Genomic DNA, 19,985 nt, shown 5'->3' with positions numbered 1-19,985 from the left:
TGAGTAAGATTCAACAGGTCTTTAATGAACCGGCGACAAAAATTGACCATCCCTAGAAAACCTCTGACTTCAGTGACACTGTTGGGAGATCGGGCAATTTTTATGTCATTCACCTTGGCCGGATCCGGGGCCACGCCGTTTGCGGAAAACACATATCCAAAGAATTGAATTCTATCCTTCAGGAATTCACACTTGCGGCGGTGTAAGGTAAGTCCTGATTCTCTTATGCGCTGAAGTACATTTTGAAGGCAGGAGTGGTGTTCTGCAATTGTGGGGGCATGTATGAGGATGTCGTCGCTCACGTTGATGGTTCCTGGTAAATCAGCCAAAATCTCCTGAATGACATTCTTGAATACCTCAGCTGCGCTGGATATCCCAAAACTTAGTCGCTTGTATCTCATCAGCCCAACATGAGTGGAGAACGTTGTGATGTACCGAGATTCCTTGGATAGCACCAGCTGATGGTACCCTGAGCGAAGGTCAAGCTTGGAGAACCAGCGCGATTTGCTGAGTTCTCCCAGGATGTCATCGATGGTAGGGGTTAGATGCCTCTCCCTTTTGATGGCGGCATTGGAGAGGCGCATGTCCACGCATATTCGGACCTCCCCTGGCTGTTTAGGTTTTGTTGCTACCACGATGGGTGACACCCAAGGCGTTGGTCCCGACATTTTCTCAATAATGCCGGACTTTTCAAGGTCATTCAATTCCTTTTCCATCTGTGGCCGAAGGTGGAAAGCCACTCGTCGGTGGCGGAGGGCTATCGGCTGGACAGTTTTATTAATGTGCAGTTTGATTTCTCGACCTCGCAGGCATCCAATCCCTTTGAACACTTCCTGATACCTGTCCAACAGGTCCGCCACGGACTTCTGATGAATGCTGAACGCGAAAGTAACTACTCCCAGTTCTTCCGCCGCCTTACAATCGAGTAGCATTCCTGTTCCTTCCTCTGTTACATACACTCTGGCCGGGTTGGACTGTGAGCCATGAGTGATTACTGTTTGGAATACTCCTACCAGGGCCAGGGGTTTGCTTTGTCCATAGGCGTAGACTTTTATTTTGGCCTGGGTCAGGGTTGGTGCTGGCCTCATTCGTCGATATTCTTCTGCTGCCAGGAGGTTAATTGATGCCCCCGTATCTACCACTGCAACTGTCTCGTGGGTGCCAACATGGACCTGGCACCTTGGCAGTTTCGCCCTCTTACTGTCGGTGTTCCCCACCGTAAATATGGCGTGGACCACGTGTACGACATTGTCGTCATCATCCATATCGCTGCTATGTTCTGATTTGCCTGCTGCTGCATTTATTGAGGCGCTTCCTGGTCTTGCCTTCTTTGACCGACACACCTTAGCAAAATGATTTGTCTTGCCGCAGTTGGAGCACGTTTTACCTCTCGCCGGGCATTCAAATGGTTTGTGCGTTCCTCCACAATATCCACACTGCTGCCTCCATTGCGGTCTGTTTGGTTTTGCTTTTTGTCTGTTTGTGGGTGGTGCTATGATAGCATTGGCGGCTTCTTCCTTGATAGGGTGCTGTAGGGCTGCCTCCATGTGGGGAGCTCGAACCTTCGATAACTCCTTCATCCTCCCCATTTGCAGAATGTCGGGCAGTGATTTTCCTGAATCTTCCAGTATGCGCTCCCTGAGTTTCAACGAAGAGCAGCCTTGTATTATCTGTCCCCTCACCTCTTCGGATTCATCCGTGAACCTGCATGTACTTGCTAGGTCTCCGAGTTGTAAATGGAATGCGTCCAATGACTCCTCCGCCTGCTGCCTGGCCTGCTGGAATATGAACCGTTCATAGTCAGTGTTGGCCATGGGTTCGAAATGCCTGTTCAGCGCAGCAATGAGTGTGGTATGTGTTTTCGGGGCATCCTCAACTAAGTTCTTTGATATTTTGTATATATCCTTGCCCCCTAAATGGAGTAACATGCCCCGTTTTTCAGCATTTCCAACTTTTGTGGCTTTGAAATACAGGAGCACCCTCTCTACCCATTCCTTCCATTTCGGGGATTGTGCTGAGGGAGCAATTTAAACTATGAATGGTTCCACTGGCGGTATGGCAGACATAATAAACAAATTGGCGTTATGACGGGTGGCTCCAAAACGTTTTAGACCCTTTTTTTTTTTTTTTTTTTTTTTTGTGACAACGCTCGCCGTGTCTACACCACAAGTCTCTACTGTACCGAGTGCATACCTTGTTCAAGAAACTGGGTGGCCTACTGTATCTCAGGTTTATTGTTCCATTCTTAAACTAGCATACAGCTTTCTCGTGTCGGTGAGCGTGTAATCTGTGTTCACAGTTCGTTTATACTGTTTTTTTAAAATTCCTCCCGCAAAGGCCATAATTATGCTTGCCAAACTTTGTAAAATGATGTAGGCTGCACGTCTGCGCAGCACGAGCACCACGTTGTAGAGTGGCCGCCGCCCAGGTTGCAGCGCGTTGTTGTCTGGGAGAATGCCTCGCCACTTCCGCGGCACGAGCACCACTTATAAGTTGGCCGCCGCCTTGCGTGTAGCGCGATGAGTGCTTTGAACGCACTCTCCGCACAAGCACTGCTCACCGTGTGTTCTTCCGTTAACTAGGAAGATCTCGTGGCGTCACAGCACGGCTCCGCCCTCTCCTCGTTGAGTACATTAAGTTGTTGTTTATATAAATGAAATAAGTACTCATAAACCGGTTGAATATTAAATGAAGAGGGGGTAGCTTATCTGGGCTTCGGTGGCTCTTGCCTCGCTCCACAGGGCTCCGCCAACCTGCTCGCTAGCTGCTGCCACTGCCCGGTTAGACCACGCCCCCGCTTTATTTATTTGCGCGCCCTCTGATGCGAGAGCAAACCATTATACATTCACAAAAGAGGTGGAGACACCTCTCAACATACGGGGCTCACCAACTCCACATGAGTTGGCCTCACCAAGTCCGATCTGCTGGTGTCACGTGGTCTGTTCCATCACAGACCTCCAACACCACAAGCTGAAGGGGCAGGGGTGGCCATAAATGGATTGAAGAGGCCCCAGATGGCTTCCGAATTACACTGCCTCAGTATTCAGTGCTGGCAGATTTAATTACAGCATGTTTAAGAGAAGGGCTTTGAGCACCTGCACCTCTTTATTTACAAATTAAGCACTGGTCAGACTGGTATATCCGACTGAGGCAGACTCGAGGTCCATATCCATCTGACTGAGCTCTCACTCATGGTCCTAACGAGTGGAGTGGGGAGCTGCCTCTCTATTGAAAGCGCTTTGGCGCCTTGTCACGGATATTAAGTCGAAGTGAGCAAGGCACTGTCGATTAAAAACATGGCTCCGGTTCAGCTCGAGTTAGTATTTGACCCTCAAGCACACAATGATCATGGCTATCGTATGGCCTCTTTTGGACGTCCACGGTATAATCTCCCACATCAAGAATTAAAGGTAAAGCAATAACCTTTGATGTAAAACGTTTGAGAGAAAGAGATAACCAATTTATGACTAAATTCCACAGTATATAAACAAAAAAACGTTGAATTCACCCCAGCCTCCCCGCTTTACCAAATTGTGTGAACCTGAGCAAATAAATATTTTATTTTACCATGCCCCATTTTTAGGGTAAGCATAGCAGCGTGCAAGCGATGCTTTTCTGACGCAGTGGTATGTGTCTGGGCCTTTAACAACGCCCAACTCACGCCCCTCACTACCACTCGTTCATGGGCTTGCCCTTCAAAAATGCTTAGATGACATTGGTTAATGGTTTACGCTTGTCCCTCCTTAGGAAGGTTTTGTTATCAGCTTGGCCATCGCCCTTGTTACATGGCTAATTGCACGTTTGCCGATAGGTTTGACTGCGAGCAAACTTCTTTTTCCTGTTGCGTCTTTCATTAGCACTCATGCTCATGATATCGTGGCACTGTGAATCAGCTCGCTTATGTGAAACTGTTTTACTTTCCATTTTCGATTGATGTGGCAAGAACAGTTCGGTTAGGAGTTTACAACGTTAATGGCTCTAACTCGAGAAAATGCGAGACCCATTGCATTGCAAATGCTTGTTTTGATTTAAACTGAATATTGCAAGAATACAGGCACCACGACAGAGTGGTGGAATGCATTTCGTTTTGTGGCATACGCTTGCAATAATAAATAATTAACCATCGTCCAGCTGCCAAGGCAAAACCTCTATTGACTTTGCCAGTGCTTGTTATGAGGCGGCAAGGTACTTCCTTTACAGGTGCTTAGAATTTGGCCCATCAAAACTTGGGAACAAGAGGGTACTCCAATCTTTAATATTCTGTTATAATATGGTCATAGGAATCTTATCAGGATATTGGGCATTTGATTTTTCAGCGCCTTTTATGTAGGTTGTAATTTTTTCAAGTACAGATATACCTTCACCTATTATACAACCTGCAGGGTTTCAGATGGAACTGCTCTCAAGACAGGAGTGCAGGGTGCATACAGTTCTTTTAAGTAATCACACCACAAGTACAGTTTGTGAGATCTTTGCACTCAATTTACACGTCATACATTGATAACTTTTTTTGTTTTGATGCATCATGTAAAGTACACACACATGTTTTTTATGGTCTTCAGAAATGGTCTTACAATTTATTTGCTGTGTGCCCAATTCCATCCTCAGGTATAGGACTAACCTTTACATGTGCTGCCTCAGAAAAGCGAATGGGCATGGAGAAATAACTTGAGTCACACTCAGAGAAGCACCTTCCTCCACACCTAGCAGTGCGTCAGAGGAAACAGTGAATGGGCTTGCAACACTAACCACAGGGTCACGCTCCGAAATAGCACCTTCATCCACACCTAGCAGTGCGTCAGAGGAGACAGTGAATGGGCATGCAACACTAACTACAGGGTCACACTCCAAAATAGCACCTTCATCCACACCCAGCAGTGAGTCAGAGGAGACAATGAATAGGCATGCATCAATACCTACAGGGTCACATTCAGAGACAGCACCTTCCTCCACACCTAGCAGTGCGTCAGAGGAGACAGTGAATGGGCATGCAACACGAACTACAGGGTCATACTCCGAAATAGCACCTTCCTCCACACCTAGCAGTGCGTCAGAGGAGAAAGTGAATGGGCATGCAACACTAACTACAGGGTCACACTCCGAAATAGCACCTTCAGCCACACCTAGCAGTGCGTCAGAGGAGACAGTGAATGGCCATGCAACACGAACTACAGGGTCACACTCCAAAATAGCACCTTCATCCACACCTAGCAGTGAGTCAGATGAGACAGTGAATGGGCATGTAACAATAACTATAGGGTCACACTCTGAGATAGCACCTTCCTCCACACCTAGCAGTGCATCAGAGGAGACAATGAATGGGCATAGATCTTTGAGTACAGGGTCACACTCAGAGATAGCACCTTCCTCCACACCTAGCAGTGCGTCAGAGGAGACAATGAATGGGCATGCACCAATAACTACAGGGTCACACTCCGAAATAGCACCTTCATCCACACCTAGCAGTGCGTCAGTGGAGACAGTGAATGGGCATGGAACTTTAAGTACAGGGTCACACTCAGAGATAGCACCTTCATCCACACCTAGCAGTGTGTCAGATGAGACAGTTAATGGGCATTCAACAATAACTACAGGGTCACACTCAGAGAGCATCTTCCTCCACACCTATCCACATGGCAAGTAGCAGCACTTTTGATCCCCAGGGCACTCTTCATCACTCTTGCACCTATTATCGTCTGGTAGTAAACACATTACTGGAGTCATTTTCAGACACCTTCCTCACTTTAGATTGGCTGCAAAAATGTATAGAACCTAGTAAATTCTTAAATAAAACCATAAGAATAAATGACAATCCATCACAACGCTCCTCACCCATCAGTGCATCAGAGGCGACAGTGAATGGGCTTTAACAATAACTACAGGGTCTTACTCAGGGATAGCACCTTCCTTCACACCTAACAGTGCATCACAGGAGACAGCAAATGGGAATGCAGCAACAACTACAGGGTCACACTCAGAGATAGCACCTTTCTCCGCACCTCACAGCACATCAGAGGAGACAGTGGATGGGCATGGATTAATAACTGCATAGTCACACTCAGTTAGCAGTGCATGGGAGGAGACAATGAATGGGCAACAGTAATTACAGGGTCACACTCAGAGATAGCATCTTTCTCAACACCTAGCAGTGAGTCAGTGGAGACAGTGCATTGGCATGGAGCAATAACTAAATGGTTACACTCAGAGATAGCAACTTGCTTCACACCTAGCAGTGTGTCAGAGGCGACAGTGACTGGACATGGAACAATAACTACAGTATCAAGCTCAGAGGTAGTATCTTCCTGTGTGTGTCAGAGGAGACAGCAAATGGGAGTGTAACAATAACTACAGGGTCACACTCAGAGATAGCGTCTTCCTCCACACCACACAGTGTGTCAGAGGAGACAGTGAATTGGCAGGCAACAATAACTACAGTGCCACATTCAGGGATAAACATGGGTTGTGTAGCGTTTGTACATGTGTAATAGTACAGAAGGGGCTAAACTTTTTCATGGAGCAATTTCTTGCACTTCCACGATTTTCTTCAAGTATATTAGGTAGAGCATCTTTCATGCATCCAGCACAGCACTGGTGTGCCACAGCTGGTGATAACCGTGTTCACAATAATATACCCCACCATGTTACTCTATGCACTAGCACCGGGCAGAGCACTTAGGAGTAATCCAGCCACTATTGTATCCTGCAGCATACTCCGCCAGGAAACAACACAGAGGCGTAACACAGACCCTGACAGCTCTTCAGAAAAAGACACAACCTCGATCACTCAGATGACTTGTGCAGTCAGATGCTGAAAGCCTGATCCTTGTGTACTCACGTTCAGGTACATTGTCTCCCTCCACTGGAAGCGCCTCGTAGGACCCAAGGAGGACAGCAAGGAGCAGAATGGCACCTGGAGTCTTCATCATGAGGTCTACAGCAATATCAGAACCACTGCTGCACCGGTGTCTGGGATTTATAGGATGGCACAGGAAGAGAAGGGATGGATGACACAGGAAAAGACAGACTGGACACCAGCCAAGAATTTTTAAAACCAGCAGCATTATAGACACTCCCAGACAAACCAGTTTTCGTCATTGTGAAATTCTTTTGTTGAAGACAGAATAGATGTTTGACTACTGTAGTCAACCATGGGAATTCCCCAAGGGATTTAGTTGTGAAATAAATAAATGTAATTGCACAATTAACCTTTAAGGCTGCAGATGACAAGCTCTATGCGCTGCTGCCTAAATGATAATGATCAGGGCAACATAAGGGTACAGCACCTAGGACCTCCAGCCATACAGCAGGGACTTGCAACCCCTGCTATTAGCATCCCTGGCAAAATTAGCCAAGAAAAGAAGGTAACCAGACACTTGATGAGCATTGTTTACTTTAAACAGTTTCCAAGGGAACTAGGACTGGGACCGGAACTTTAGATTCTGCAAAAATATATTCAGTAATGCAATGAGCACTCCTGTGATTAAATAAGTGAAATAAAACACTTGCCCACTGTTAACCCCTTCGCTGCCAGGCCTTTTCCCCCTCCTGTGCCTAGCCTTTTTTTGGCTATTTGGGAAAGTTCACGCTTAGGCCATCATAACTTTTTGTTCACATAAGCTACCCACGCCAAATTTGCATCCTTTTTTCCCAACATCCTAGGGATTCTAGAGGTACCCAGACTTTGTGGGTTCCCCAGAAGGAGGCCAAGAAATTAGCCAAAATACAGTGAAAATATAGTTTTTTTCAAAACAATGGGAAAAAGGGGCTTCAGAAGAAGGCTTGTGGTTTTTTCCCTGAAAATGGCATCAACAAAGGGTTTACGGTGCTAAAATCACCAGCTTCCCAGCTTTCAGGAACAGGCAGACTAGAATCAGAAAGCCCAATTTTTCAACACAATTTTGGCATTTTACTGGGACATACCCCATTTTTATGATTTTTTGTGCTTTCAGCCTCCTTCCAGTTAGTGACCACAATCGGTGAGAAACCAATGCTGGATCCCAGAAAGCTAAACATTTCTGATAGTGGACAACATTCTGAATTCAGCAAGGGGTCATTTGTGTACACCCTACAAGTGTTTCCTACAGAAAATAACAGCTGAAATAAAAAAAATATTGAAATTGAGGTGAAAAAAACAGCCATTTTTCTCCACATTTTACTCTGTAACTTTTTCCTGTGATGTCATATTTTTTAAAGCAATATACCGTTATGTCAGCTGGAATCTTCTGGTTGCGGGGATATATAGGGCTTGTAGGTTCATCAAGAACTCTAGGTACCCAGAGCCAATAAATGGGCTGCGCCTTGCAATGGGTTTTTATTCAATACCGGGTATACAGCAATCCATTTGCTGAAATATAAAAAGTTAAAAATAGGTATCAAGAAAACCTTTGTATTTCCAAAATGGCCACAAGATAAGATGTTGAGAAGCAGTGGTTATTTGCACATCTCTGAATTCCGGGGTGCCCATACTAGCATGTGAATTACAGGACATTTCTCAAATAGACGTCTTTTTTACACACTGCCTTACATTGGGAAGGACAAAATGTAGAGAAAGACAAGGGGCAATAACACTTGTTTTGCTATTCTGTGTTCTCCCAAGTCTCCTGATAAAAATGGTACCTCACTTGCAAAGTGCCTACCTGTGGATTTTGGCCTCTAGCTCAGCCGGCACCTGGGTAAACCTAGCAAACCAGCACATTTTTGAAAACTAGACACCTAGGGGAATCCAAGATAGGGTGACTTGTGGGGCCAGGTTCTGTTACCCAGAATCCTTTGCAAACCTCAAACTTTGGCTAAAAAAACATGTTTTTCTCATATTTCGGTGACAGAAAGTTCTGGAATCTAAGAGGAGCCACAAACGTCTTTCCAACCAGCGTTCCCCCAAGTCTCCCAATAAAAATGATACTTCAATTGTGTGGGTAGGCCTAGTGCCCGCGACAGGAAATGCACCAAAACACAACGTGGACACATCTAGTTTTTTGACAGAAAACAGAGGTGTTTTTTGCAAAATGCCTACCTGTAGATTTTGGCCTCTAGCTCAGCTGGCACCTAGTGAAACCTACCAAACCTGTGCATTTTTGAAAACTAGACACCTAGGGGAATCCAAGATGGGGTGACTTGTGGGGCTCTGACCAGGTTCTGTTAACCAGAATCCTTTGCAAACCTCAGAATTTGGTTAAAAAACACATTTTCCTCACATTTCGGTGACAGAAAGTTCTGGAATCTGAGAGGAGCCACAAATTTCTTTCTACCCAGCGTCCCCCCAAGTCTCCCGATAAAAATGGTACCTCACTTGTGTGGGTAGGCCTAGCACCCATGAAAGGAAATGGCTCAAAACACAACGTGGACACATCACGTTTTTTCACAGAAAACAGAGGTGTTTTTTGCAAAGTGCCTACCTGTGGATTTTGGCCTCTAGCTCAGCCGGCCCCTGGGGAAACCTAGAAAACCAGCACATTTTTGAACACTAGACACCTAGGGGAATCCAAGATGGGGGGACTTGTGGGGCTTTGACCAGGTTCTGTTACCCAGAATCCTTTGCCAACCTCAAACTTTGGCTAAAAAAATCATTTTCCTCACTTTTCGGTGACAGAAAGTTCTGGAATCTGAGAGGAGCCACAAATTTCCTTCCACCCAGCGTTCCCCCATGTCTCCCGATAAAAATGATACCTCACTTGTGTGGGTAGGCCTAGCGCCCGCGACAGGAAATGGCTCAAAACACAACATGGACACATCTCATTTTTTGACAGAAAACAGAGGTGTTTTTTGCAAAGTGCCTACCTGTGGATTTTGGCCTCTAGCTCAGCCAGCACCTAGGAAAACCTACCAAACCTGTGAATTTTTTTAAACTAGAGACCTACGGGATTCCAAGATGGGGTGACTTGTGGGGCTCTGACCAAGTTCTGTTACCCAGAATCCTTTGCAAACCTCAAAATTTGGCTAAAAAAACACATTTTCCTCACATTTTGGTGACAGAAAGTTCTGGAATCTCACTTGTGTGGGTAGGCCTAGCGCCCACGAAAGGAAATGGCCCAAAACACAACGTGGACACATCACATTTTTTCACCGAAAACAGAGGTGTTTTTTACAAAGTGCCTACCTGTGGATTTTGGCCTCTAGCTCAGCCGGCCCGGGGGGGGCAGAAATGGCCTAAAATAAATATGCCCCCCAACCCCTCCAGGGAGCGACCCTTGCCTACGGGGTCGCTCCCCCTGCGTGACATTGGCGTAAAAAAAAGATCCCCGGTGCCTAGTTGTTTCTGCCCCCCTTGGGGGCAGATTGACCTAAAATCTGCTGATTTGCCCCCAAGGGGGGCAGACATGGTCTAAATACAATTTGCCCCCCAAGGCAGTGACCCTTGCCTAATCTCTAAGAGATCTCCCCATCTCTAAAAAAATTAAAAAAAATAAAAAAAAACACACAAACATTTTTTTTGTCCTGGTGCCTAGAGGTTTCTGCCCCCACCCCGGGGGCAGATCGGCCCAATAACAATAGGCCGATCTGCCTCCAGGGGGGGTAGATATGGCCTAAAATAAATGTGCCCCCCCCCACTCCCCCCAGGGAGCGACCCTTGCCTATGGGGTGGCTCCCCTTGCGTAACGTTGGCGCAAAAAAAAAGATCCTCGGTGCCTAGTGGTTTCTGCCCCCCTTGGGGGCAGATTGACCTAAAATCGGCCGATCTGCCCCCAAAGGGGGCAGAAATGGCCTAAATGCAATTTGCCCCTCCAGGGGAGCGACCCTTGCCTAAGGGGTCGCTCCCCATCTGTAAAACAATAACAACAACAAAAATTCCTCTGTGCCTAGTTGTTATTGCCCCCCTTGGGGGCAGATTGACCTAAAATCTGCTGATTTGCCCCCAAGGGGGGCAGACATGGTCTAAATACAATTTGCCCCCCAAGGGAGTGACCCTTGCCTAATCTCTAAGAGATCTCCCCATCTCTAAAAAAATAAAAATAAAAATAAAAAAACACACAAAATTTTTTTTTGTCCTGGTGCCTAGAGGTTTCTGCCCCCACCCCGGGGGCAGATCGGCCCAATAACAATAGGCCGATCTGCCTCCAGGGGGGGTAGAAAGGGCCTAAAATAAATGTGCCCCCCCCCCCACTCCCCCCAGGGAGCGACCCTTGCCTATGGGGTGGCTCCCCTTGCGTAACGTTGGCGCAAAAAAAAAGATCCTCAGTGCCTAGTGGTTTCTGCCCCTCTTGGGGGCAGATTGACCTAAAATCGGCCGATCTGCACCCAAAGGGGGCAGAAATGGCCTAAATGCAATTTGCCCCTCCAGGGGAGCGACCCTTGCCTAAGGGGTCGCTCCCCATCTGTAAAACAATAACAACAACAAAAATTCCTCTGTGCCTAGTGGTTTCTGCCCCCCTTGGGGGCAGATTGACCTAAAATCAGCCGATCTGCCCCCAAAGGGGGCAGAAATGGCCTAAAATAAATGTGCCCCCCAAGGGAACGACCCTTGCCTAAGGGGTCGCTCCCCTTGCGTGAAATTCGCAAAAAAAAAAAACTCCCTTGTGTCTAGTGGTTTCTGTCCCCCTTGGGGGCAGATTGGCCTCATAAAAAGAGGCCAATCTGCCCCCAAGGGGAGCAGAAATGGCCTAAATATAATTTGACCCCTAGGGGGGTTGACCCTTGCCTAAGGGGTCGCTCCCCACCTCAAAAATTCAAAACAAAACAAAAACAAAATGATCCCTGGTGCCTAGAGGTTTCTGCCCCCCTCCCCCCCGGGGGCAGACCGGCCTAATTATAGGCTGATCTGCCCCCAGGGAGGGAAGAAAAGGCCTTTAAAAAAAATACCCCCCCGGGAGCGACCCTTGCCCAAGGGATCGCTCCCTCATGCCAATTTCATTTAAAAAAATAAAATCCCTGGTGTCTAGTGGGCATTTTGACAGCCGGATTGCCTGCAATCCGGCTGCCAAAACGCTGAGAGAGACTTCAAAGGGAAGGAAAAAACGTTCCTTCCCTTTGAAGTCTCTCTGCCTCCTCCACGTGATCGGAAGAGAAATGCTTTTGCATTTCTCTTCCGATAGCGCTGCAAGCTGAGCTTCCAGCGCGATGGAGGAGGCCCTCTGTGACATCACAGGGGGGGGGGCGGGGGTCAGGGGTGGAAGGGGAAGGGCTTCCCCTTCCATCCCTGCCTTGGGGGGGTGGGGGGGAACCCCTCAGAGGGAACATTAGCGCTCCCTCTGGGCTCTGTGCCCAGGATGTGAAGTAGCTGCCTTGTTTCATTATCATAATAACATGAAAAGATACCAGTTCGATCAAATCTTCATCTGCATGCGTCACAGAAGTGAAAGTGCGCCACAAAAATGAACATAAATCAAAAGGAATGAACAATAAAGAATAATTTAGGCCAGTACCACAATACATATGTAATGTACGTGGGACTGCTGCACAAAAACAAGTAGTGTACCTACAACCAGGTTTTTTATTTTTTTGTCCTAATTTAGTTTTACTACTTTTTGGAAATTGCGAATTTCGAATCTACGTGCAAAGTTGTACCTGTCACAGATTTCCATACGGATCCCTCAGGAAATAACATGCTTTTTATGGTTGGACTCACTATCCAATGTACACCGCTCTCCATGGATGAGAACTCCACACATTGCAAATGGACTCCCTTTGTGCAAATGCACACTTTTTTGTGTCTCTTTCTTTCATCTGCCATTAAAGTATGTTTCCACTTGGACAAATCTCTTCCATTACACCCCCACCAAATGTAATGGAATTTACACCACCACTTGGCTGGAGTAAGAATGCAAACCTTACCATGCTGGAGAGAGGAATGATGGGAGTTTGTGTTCACACACAAACCTTCTAGTTTCTAGTTTCTTGGAATTCACAATCATACAAGACAAACATGCTTGGAACACCCAGGTACACCCATACACCCACCCCTTGAACATAACTTACAGATGTAGAGAACTGCAAACGTATGGTGGAGATATCAGCTTCTGTAAAAGGGTTTATACCTGCCAGGAATGCCTTTGTGAATCCTTGACAAGCATAGGGGATGTAAATATGGTAATCATTTATGGCTCAATTTATTTTTGTGAGTAGGCCCCATTGCCCACATCAAATAATGCAGGTGGACATAACTATTGTTTATTTAAAAATATGTGTATTCATCTCCATATGAATTATTCATACATTTCTTTTTGAGTAATGCTCCTGGGTAACCAATAAATCATGTATTGGTTTTACGCCAAAAACAGAAAACCATACAACACATTCCATATACAACAGTATTGTCAATGACGATGACCAACAACTCATCATGCTATTAATATATTACGGTGATGACAATATCATTCACATATCTCAGTACCAGCCTCCATAAAGAAGCCATTAATGTTCTGATCTTCATGGTGTAGGTTTACATGGGGTCCCCTCTACACTCCAATGTGTCCAAATTTTGCAGTAGTGCAGAGGGCACCCTTTATGAAGGTAAATTGGTTTCTGTAGGCTCATGCGCTGATATAAGCCTTGGTACCATTTCCTAAATCTCAGCTGGTTTATGTAATTTCACATCCAAGCAATGTCTGTCTTGGCAACCAGGAGCCTCGGCTACAACAGTGCCATTTATACCTGTTACAGTGAAGATCAGTGTTTTTGTGGAGGATAACCAATTTGGGGTCACTAGGTAGCTTTCCACCCAACACTGCACTAAGAGAAGAAAGCATCAACAAATACTCCACCATGAGTGACCAAAAACAACATTCTATCTATTCTTTTTCATTCTCCAGGACTTCTTAAGCGCACAGGGTACTTCCTTGCCACAAATTTATTGGAAAAGACAGGTTTTGTTCAGGCTTTCCTGAATGTTGGTTCTGATTCCATTTTCCTTAGCAGTAACCCTAGTGAGTTCCAAAGTGTAGGGACACGGTAGGCAAAAGAACAACTCCCGGCTCTGGCTTTATTTATTCTTGGGACTGCTAAGTGCTGCTGGTCAATGGAGCATAAGATCCTTTCTGGCTTGTAATGTGTAAGAAGCCTCTGAGTTAATTTGGATCCTTTAGTGTATAACACTCTATACCACTCGGTGTACCAATTATGATTTTGGCAGTCAGACCATCAGACCGCCACTGAGGTGGTCAAAAAAAGACAGCGGGCCAGCAGTTCCCAGACTGCCATATTATGATGATTCCAGCCAGAACAGCTGACTGTTATGCCAAACCGTGGAGAGCCAGTGCTGCACCCGTCTGTAATCTTGGCAGTCTGCACTCCGGCGATGCCAGCATCATAAGCAACCACCGAACCTATTACAAACACATAGGCAATGTAGTGGTCCCCTAGCAGCAGTTAGCCGATGCCGGTCGACTGCCACGGTACACACTCAGTAAAGCAATAGACAAGTGCCCATTGGATGCATTAAAAAACAACACATCTAACATCCATGGACCTAGTGGACACACCTGCAAATCACACTATAGAACACACCCCTTCATAGACCAGCATCCTTTGCATCCACACTGCAACAAAGAGAGAATACAGACCCCCATATACTCTAATTTCAAGAAAGATAAGGCACCCCTTTTTTCACAATCCCATTTAGCCCCTACACACACTCTTTTATATCTACCCTCACATCACTCATTTTTTTTATTTAAACCCATGTCACTCCCTTTAATTTCCCACCAGATAATGTCCTAAAAATCCCTACTTTTCTGATGATGTATTGAGAGTCATGCTGGATGAAATCATAAGGGTAGAGCTACAATCGTTGGGAGCCTAAGTCCAGCATCCGCCGCTCAGTAGGAAAATGGAAATGTTGGACAGGATAGTGGACAGAATGAATACAATAGTCACCACTCTGGACAAAGGAGGACATTAGGAAGTCGAATGACCTTCGGTTCAAAGTGCATTTCCTGACCACTAGGCAAGAAATGGAGGCAACAAGACTGATGGTGGCCCTCCCAGTGCCCCATTATAACTCTTTTCCTGTGATTAGAAGGTGTTGGCCATCCTGCATCCTGAGGGTGTGACAAAATATCTGGGGGTGCGGAGTCTGATAAGTTACATCACAAAAAATGACACAGAATTCAAATGTCTTGCATGTCTACAGCTCAGCAGGGTGTTGAGCCTTTGACTAGACTGGGGAGTCAGAGATCCACAGGCCTACAACTACCAGGAGGCCCTGTGGCTATAACTTCAAACAATAGGCCTCTGTGCTCACCCACAAATACCCCTGTTTGTTTTCTTAAAACTGATGTCCACCCCCCTTGTTGGCAAGCAGGTGTCTAGTGGGGGGAGGCAGCAAGGGACAGGCCCACAAGTACCAGGAGGCCCTGTGTCTATAGCTCCAACCAACAGACCCCTGTGCTCACTCCCAACTACACCAGTTTGTTATCTCTCAACTGATGTTTATCCCCCATGTTTGTAAGCACTTGTATGGTGGGAGAGGCAGCTAGTGACAGGCCCACTACTACCAGCAGGCACTGTCTCTGTAAATCCAAATACACCTGTGTGTTAACTTACAACTGGTGTTCACACCCCTTGTTGGTAACCATGTGTATAGTGGGGGGAGGCAGCACATGACAGGCCCACAACTACCAGTAGGCCCTGTTCAAACAACTCCAGCCAACAGGCCTCTGTGCTCATGCAAAGCACCCCTGTTAGTCCTCTTAAAAGTGATGTTTACCCCCCCCTGTTGGTAAGCACGTGCCTACTTGGGGGAAGCAGCAGGTGACAGGCCCACATCTACAAGTAGGCCCTGTGTCTGTACCTCCAACCAAGAGGCCCTCATGTTCACCCCCAATTACACCTGTTTGTTAACTCGCAACTGATGTTCACCCCATTGTTGGTACGACTGTGTCTAGGGGGTGGAGTCAGAGAACCATAGGCCTACAACTACCAGGAGGCAGAAACCAGCCCAAACAGACCAGAAACAAGCATTCTGCGACTGATTTCAGGGTATCAACCTTCATCAGCCAGGCTAGCTTGACTCCAGTGGCATAACAAGCACAGGACCCACGTCTGGGCATACCCTTCCCACTTAGGGCAACAACTTCAAAAACAACAGATAATGGACGGAGTGCAGAACAAATCAAACTTTCTCTCCCTGTCACAGTTCTGGGCTTAATCCATCAATTTATGTGCTTGTCATAATATTCCAGGTTGGACCCAGCCATATGCAAATTAGTCTAGACCCTGCTCCTTATGGAAACAGTCCAGCCCAATCAGCCAGGCCCAGTCCTCCCTGTATGGGAAACAAATATCATGAGACCGGTTTCAGAATATCACCCTTCATCAGCCAGGCTAGCTTGAATCTGGTGGCATAGCAAGCACGGGACCCATGTCTCGGCATACTCTTCCCACTTAGGGGGACACATGCAAAACAACAGATGATGGACGGAATGCAGAACAAATCAAACATTCACCCCCTGTCACAGATCTGGGTCTAATCTATCAGTTTTTGTTGCTTGCCATGCTATCAAGTTTTGACCCAGCCATATGTAAATCAGTCTTGACACTGCTCCCCATGGGAATAGGCCAGCCTGAACTGCTAGGCCAGGACCTTCCTAGACCAGAAACAAGTATCCTGGGACCGGTTTCAGGGTATCACTCTTCATCAACTAAGCTAGCTTGAAACAGGTGGCATGACAATCACGAGACCCACGTCTGGGCATAACCTTTCCACTTAAGGTGACAAATACATAACCAACAGATGATGAACGGAATGCAGAACAAATCAAACATTCACCCCCAGTCACAGATCTGGGTTTAGATTATCAGTTTTTTTGGTTGTCATGCCTTTTCAGTTTGGACCCAGTCTTTTTGCTTGTCATGCCTTTTCAGTTTGGACCCAGCCATATACAAATCCGTCTTGACCCTGCTCTCCATGGGAACAGCCCATCCTGAACTGCCATGCAAGGACCTCCCTGAACCAGACACAAGTATCCTGAGACCGGTTTCAGCATATCATCCTTCATCAGCCAGACCAGCTTGAATCTGGTTGCATAGCAAGCACTGGATCCAAGACTGGGCATACCCTTCCCACTTAGGGCAACAAATGCAAAAACAACAGATAATAGACGGAATGCTGAACAAATCAAACATTCACCTCCAGTCACAGTTCTGGGTTTAATCCACCATTTTTTTTACTTGCCATTCCAGTTTGACTCAGCCATATGCAAATCAGTCTTGACCCTGCTCTCCATTGGAACAGTCCAGCTCGAACTGGCCTTGCTAGGTCCTCCCTGGACCAGAAAAAAGCATCCTGGTGTAGGAAAGTACCCTCTTTTTGACATGGTTACCCCCACTTTTTTCCTGCTGTCAGTGTCTTTGACTATATGATCCCTAGGATCCTGCTAATGCAGGACCCCAGTGACTGTGTTCTCTCCCTCTAAATTTGGTTGCTTAGGACTTAGCACCCCCCACAATTGGCATACTGGCATCCCCATATAAGTCCCTAGTATAATGTACTTAGGTACCCAGGGCCTATTGCGCCACCCATGGGAGCCCATACAAAATATGTCTGCTGGCCTGCCAATGTAGCCTGCGTGAAAAGGTGCATGCGCCCTTTCACTACAGGTCTCTGCATGCGGTCACTGTAAATAAACCCTAAGGCAGGCCCTCCTAGCCCTGAGGGCAGGGTACAGGTACCTGTGTGTGAAGGCATCCCTGCATGAGCAAACTCCAGCTCCATCACTCTGGACTTTGTAAGTGTCTGGAAGCCATTTTACCCGTGTATTGGACACAGCTACATAAAGGTAACTTCGAACCTGGACATGTTTGGTATTAAGCATGTCAGAATTGTACCCCTGTTGCCAGTATTGGTAGTCTGATTCCATGCACTTTGGGGGCTCCTAAGGGGACCACGAGCATTGCTCGTACTAGTATTCTGGGGTTTCCAGGCAGCCTGCGCTGCTGTCACCCCTCAGACAGGCTTGTGCCCTCCTGCTGCTTGATCGGCTTAGAAAGGGGACGGCAGAACAAAGGATTTCCTGTGGGAGAGGGGGGTAACATCTTCTCTCTTGGAAATAAGTGTTACATGACTTGGGAGGGGTAGCCTCCCCAGGCTACTGGTATGCTTTGAAGGGCACTTGCATAAACCAGTTTGCACCAGTCCAGGAACCCCACTCCCTGCTCTGGTGCAAAACTGGACAATGGAAAGGGTAGTGATTACTCCCCGAAGGTGGTGCCCAGAGCCCCTCCATGTGGCCACTTGATTCTGCCATCTTGGATCCAAGGTGGATAGAGGCCCCTGGGAGCCTCTGGGTGGCCAGGTCAGGTAGGTGACATCACAGTCCTCTCCTTATAGGTGGTCACCCTGCTAGGAGACCAATCCTTCTTCCTGGGCCATTTTGGTCTCCCTCTCAGGTGGGTCCCCAGATTCAATGTGCAAGGTTCCATCAGGAGTCCTCTGCATCATTTACTTCATCTTCTGGCCACCGGGACTGCAACTGGGCCCTACAGGAACGGACAATCTGCAACTCAGAGATGCCTCTGCTCTGCAACATTGTTTCTCTGCCTCCTTCCAGCAACTGTAAGATTTCCCTGGCTGTGGATCCTCTGAGGGCAACGAGTCTTCAGCCTGCAGAAGAAGTAAAAAGGAATCTCCCTTGGAATGAAGGAGTCACACACCTGCATCTGCATGTACCAATTGCAACAATGACCGCCTGCATGGATCCTCTATCTTCCAGAACTGCATTGATCTTGCATCACAAGTGGTGTTCTGGAGTAATCCCCTTGGTCCTCTACACCAGCTGTCCAACTTGAAATATAGTAATCCCTTGCCTCTACTTGCAGGACAGTTCCCCTGTGCACCATGACTCATCAAGCTACCAAGGCTTGTCTGTTCTTCCTCCAAGGGATCTTCAGGCTCCCTGTAACCCCAGCCCCCTGCACTCCTTCCTGCAAAGCATAGACTCCTGCCTGCTGCTCCAGCAATGTAGGACTCCTCTTCAGGTGTGCTCAGTGGGCCTCACTGCGACTCCTGTGCCTCCTGCCTTCTGGGCCTCCTCTGGGGGCTGCTTTCTCTTCTTATGACTCTCCCAGCTGCTGAAAGTCACCTCGACTCTCCTCCTAGGTTCAAGTCCTGGGGCCTTGCTGGTCCTCTTCAGCTTTGCAAAACCCTCTTCATTGACTCTTGCATTTGCTAAGGCTTGTGGATGGTTTTCCAGCACCACTGACCGACTGCATCACGACTGCCGATGTGGGACTTAATTTGCAGCACTTTTGGAACTCCTCTTCTGCTCCTATGCTGTACTGCTGACTTTCTTCTTCCAGGTCCTGCCTCCACAGAAGGGTGGGCAGTGGCTCTCCACACGACTGGACACTCCAACTCGAACTGGACTTGGTCCCCTTCTTTTTCTAATCCTCCTCTGTCAAGATCCAGCTTTGCTTTCTTCCAGTCTTCTCTGCATAGTCCTTTTCCAAATTTCTCCTGTGGATTTGGAGAAAAAACAGATTACCTTTTGGGGTTCCTAGTTCCTCTAGCACCCTCCTACTGATTCCACTTCCTTGAGTGGGTGACTATATTTCAAATTTCACTCACTTAGTATATGGTTTGGTCCCCCCCTAGGGCCTTCACTATTTACTATTGTTTTTAGTATTTGCTATTGCATTGTATGCCAATCACTGAGTACATAGTAGTGTGTTCACTTACCTATTGCAGTACTGCCTATTCTGTAGTCTAGCATTTGTGTTACTATAATAAAGTACTGTTATAGCTGACAGCCTTAGGGTGGTCATCCCCCAACTTTTTGCCTGCCTACCTCCTTTTTTCCAACACTGTTTTTGCTGGTTTTAGGGCTCTGCACGCTTTACCACTGCTAACCAGTACTAAAGTGCTTATGATTTCTCCCTTAAAAACATTGGTTCATACCCAATTGGCATATTTTATCTACTTGTAAGTCCCTAGTAAAGTGCACTACATGTGCCCAGGGCCTTTAGAGTGAATGCTACTAGCTATGAGTCTCTGTATAACGTTTAAAAAACGCCTTTTGTACATCTGCAGTTGCAGTTGTGAATGTGAGTGTCTG

At 46.8% G+C, this 19,985-nt stretch overlaps 1 protein-coding gene across 1 annotated transcript in view; it reads right to left on the bottom strand.

Annotated features, from left to right (window-relative positions):
* Positions 1–6,991, bottom strand: part of LOC138295329 (WAP four-disulfide core domain protein 5-like) — a 110,211-nt gene extending 103,220 nt beyond the window's left edge. Inside the window, exon 1 of the mRNA XM_069233553.1 lies at positions 6,836–6,991. Coding sequence (XP_069089654.1) covers positions 6,836–6,926 — 91 coding nt within the window. The 5' untranslated portion in view covers positions 6,927–6,991. The remainder of the gene's footprint in view (positions 1–6,835) is intronic.
* Positions 6,992–19,985: the final 12,994 nt, after the last annotated feature.

Source organism: Pleurodeles waltl, chromosome 5, assembly GCF_031143425.1.
Source record: "Pleurodeles waltl isolate 20211129_DDA chromosome 5, aPleWal1.hap1.20221129, whole genome shotgun sequence".
Taxonomy (NCBI): Eukaryota; Metazoa; Chordata; class Amphibia; order Caudata; family Salamandridae; genus Pleurodeles; species Pleurodeles waltl.
Note: the sequence above shows the minus strand (reverse complement) of the source record. Positions and strands in the feature narration are given on the sequence as shown.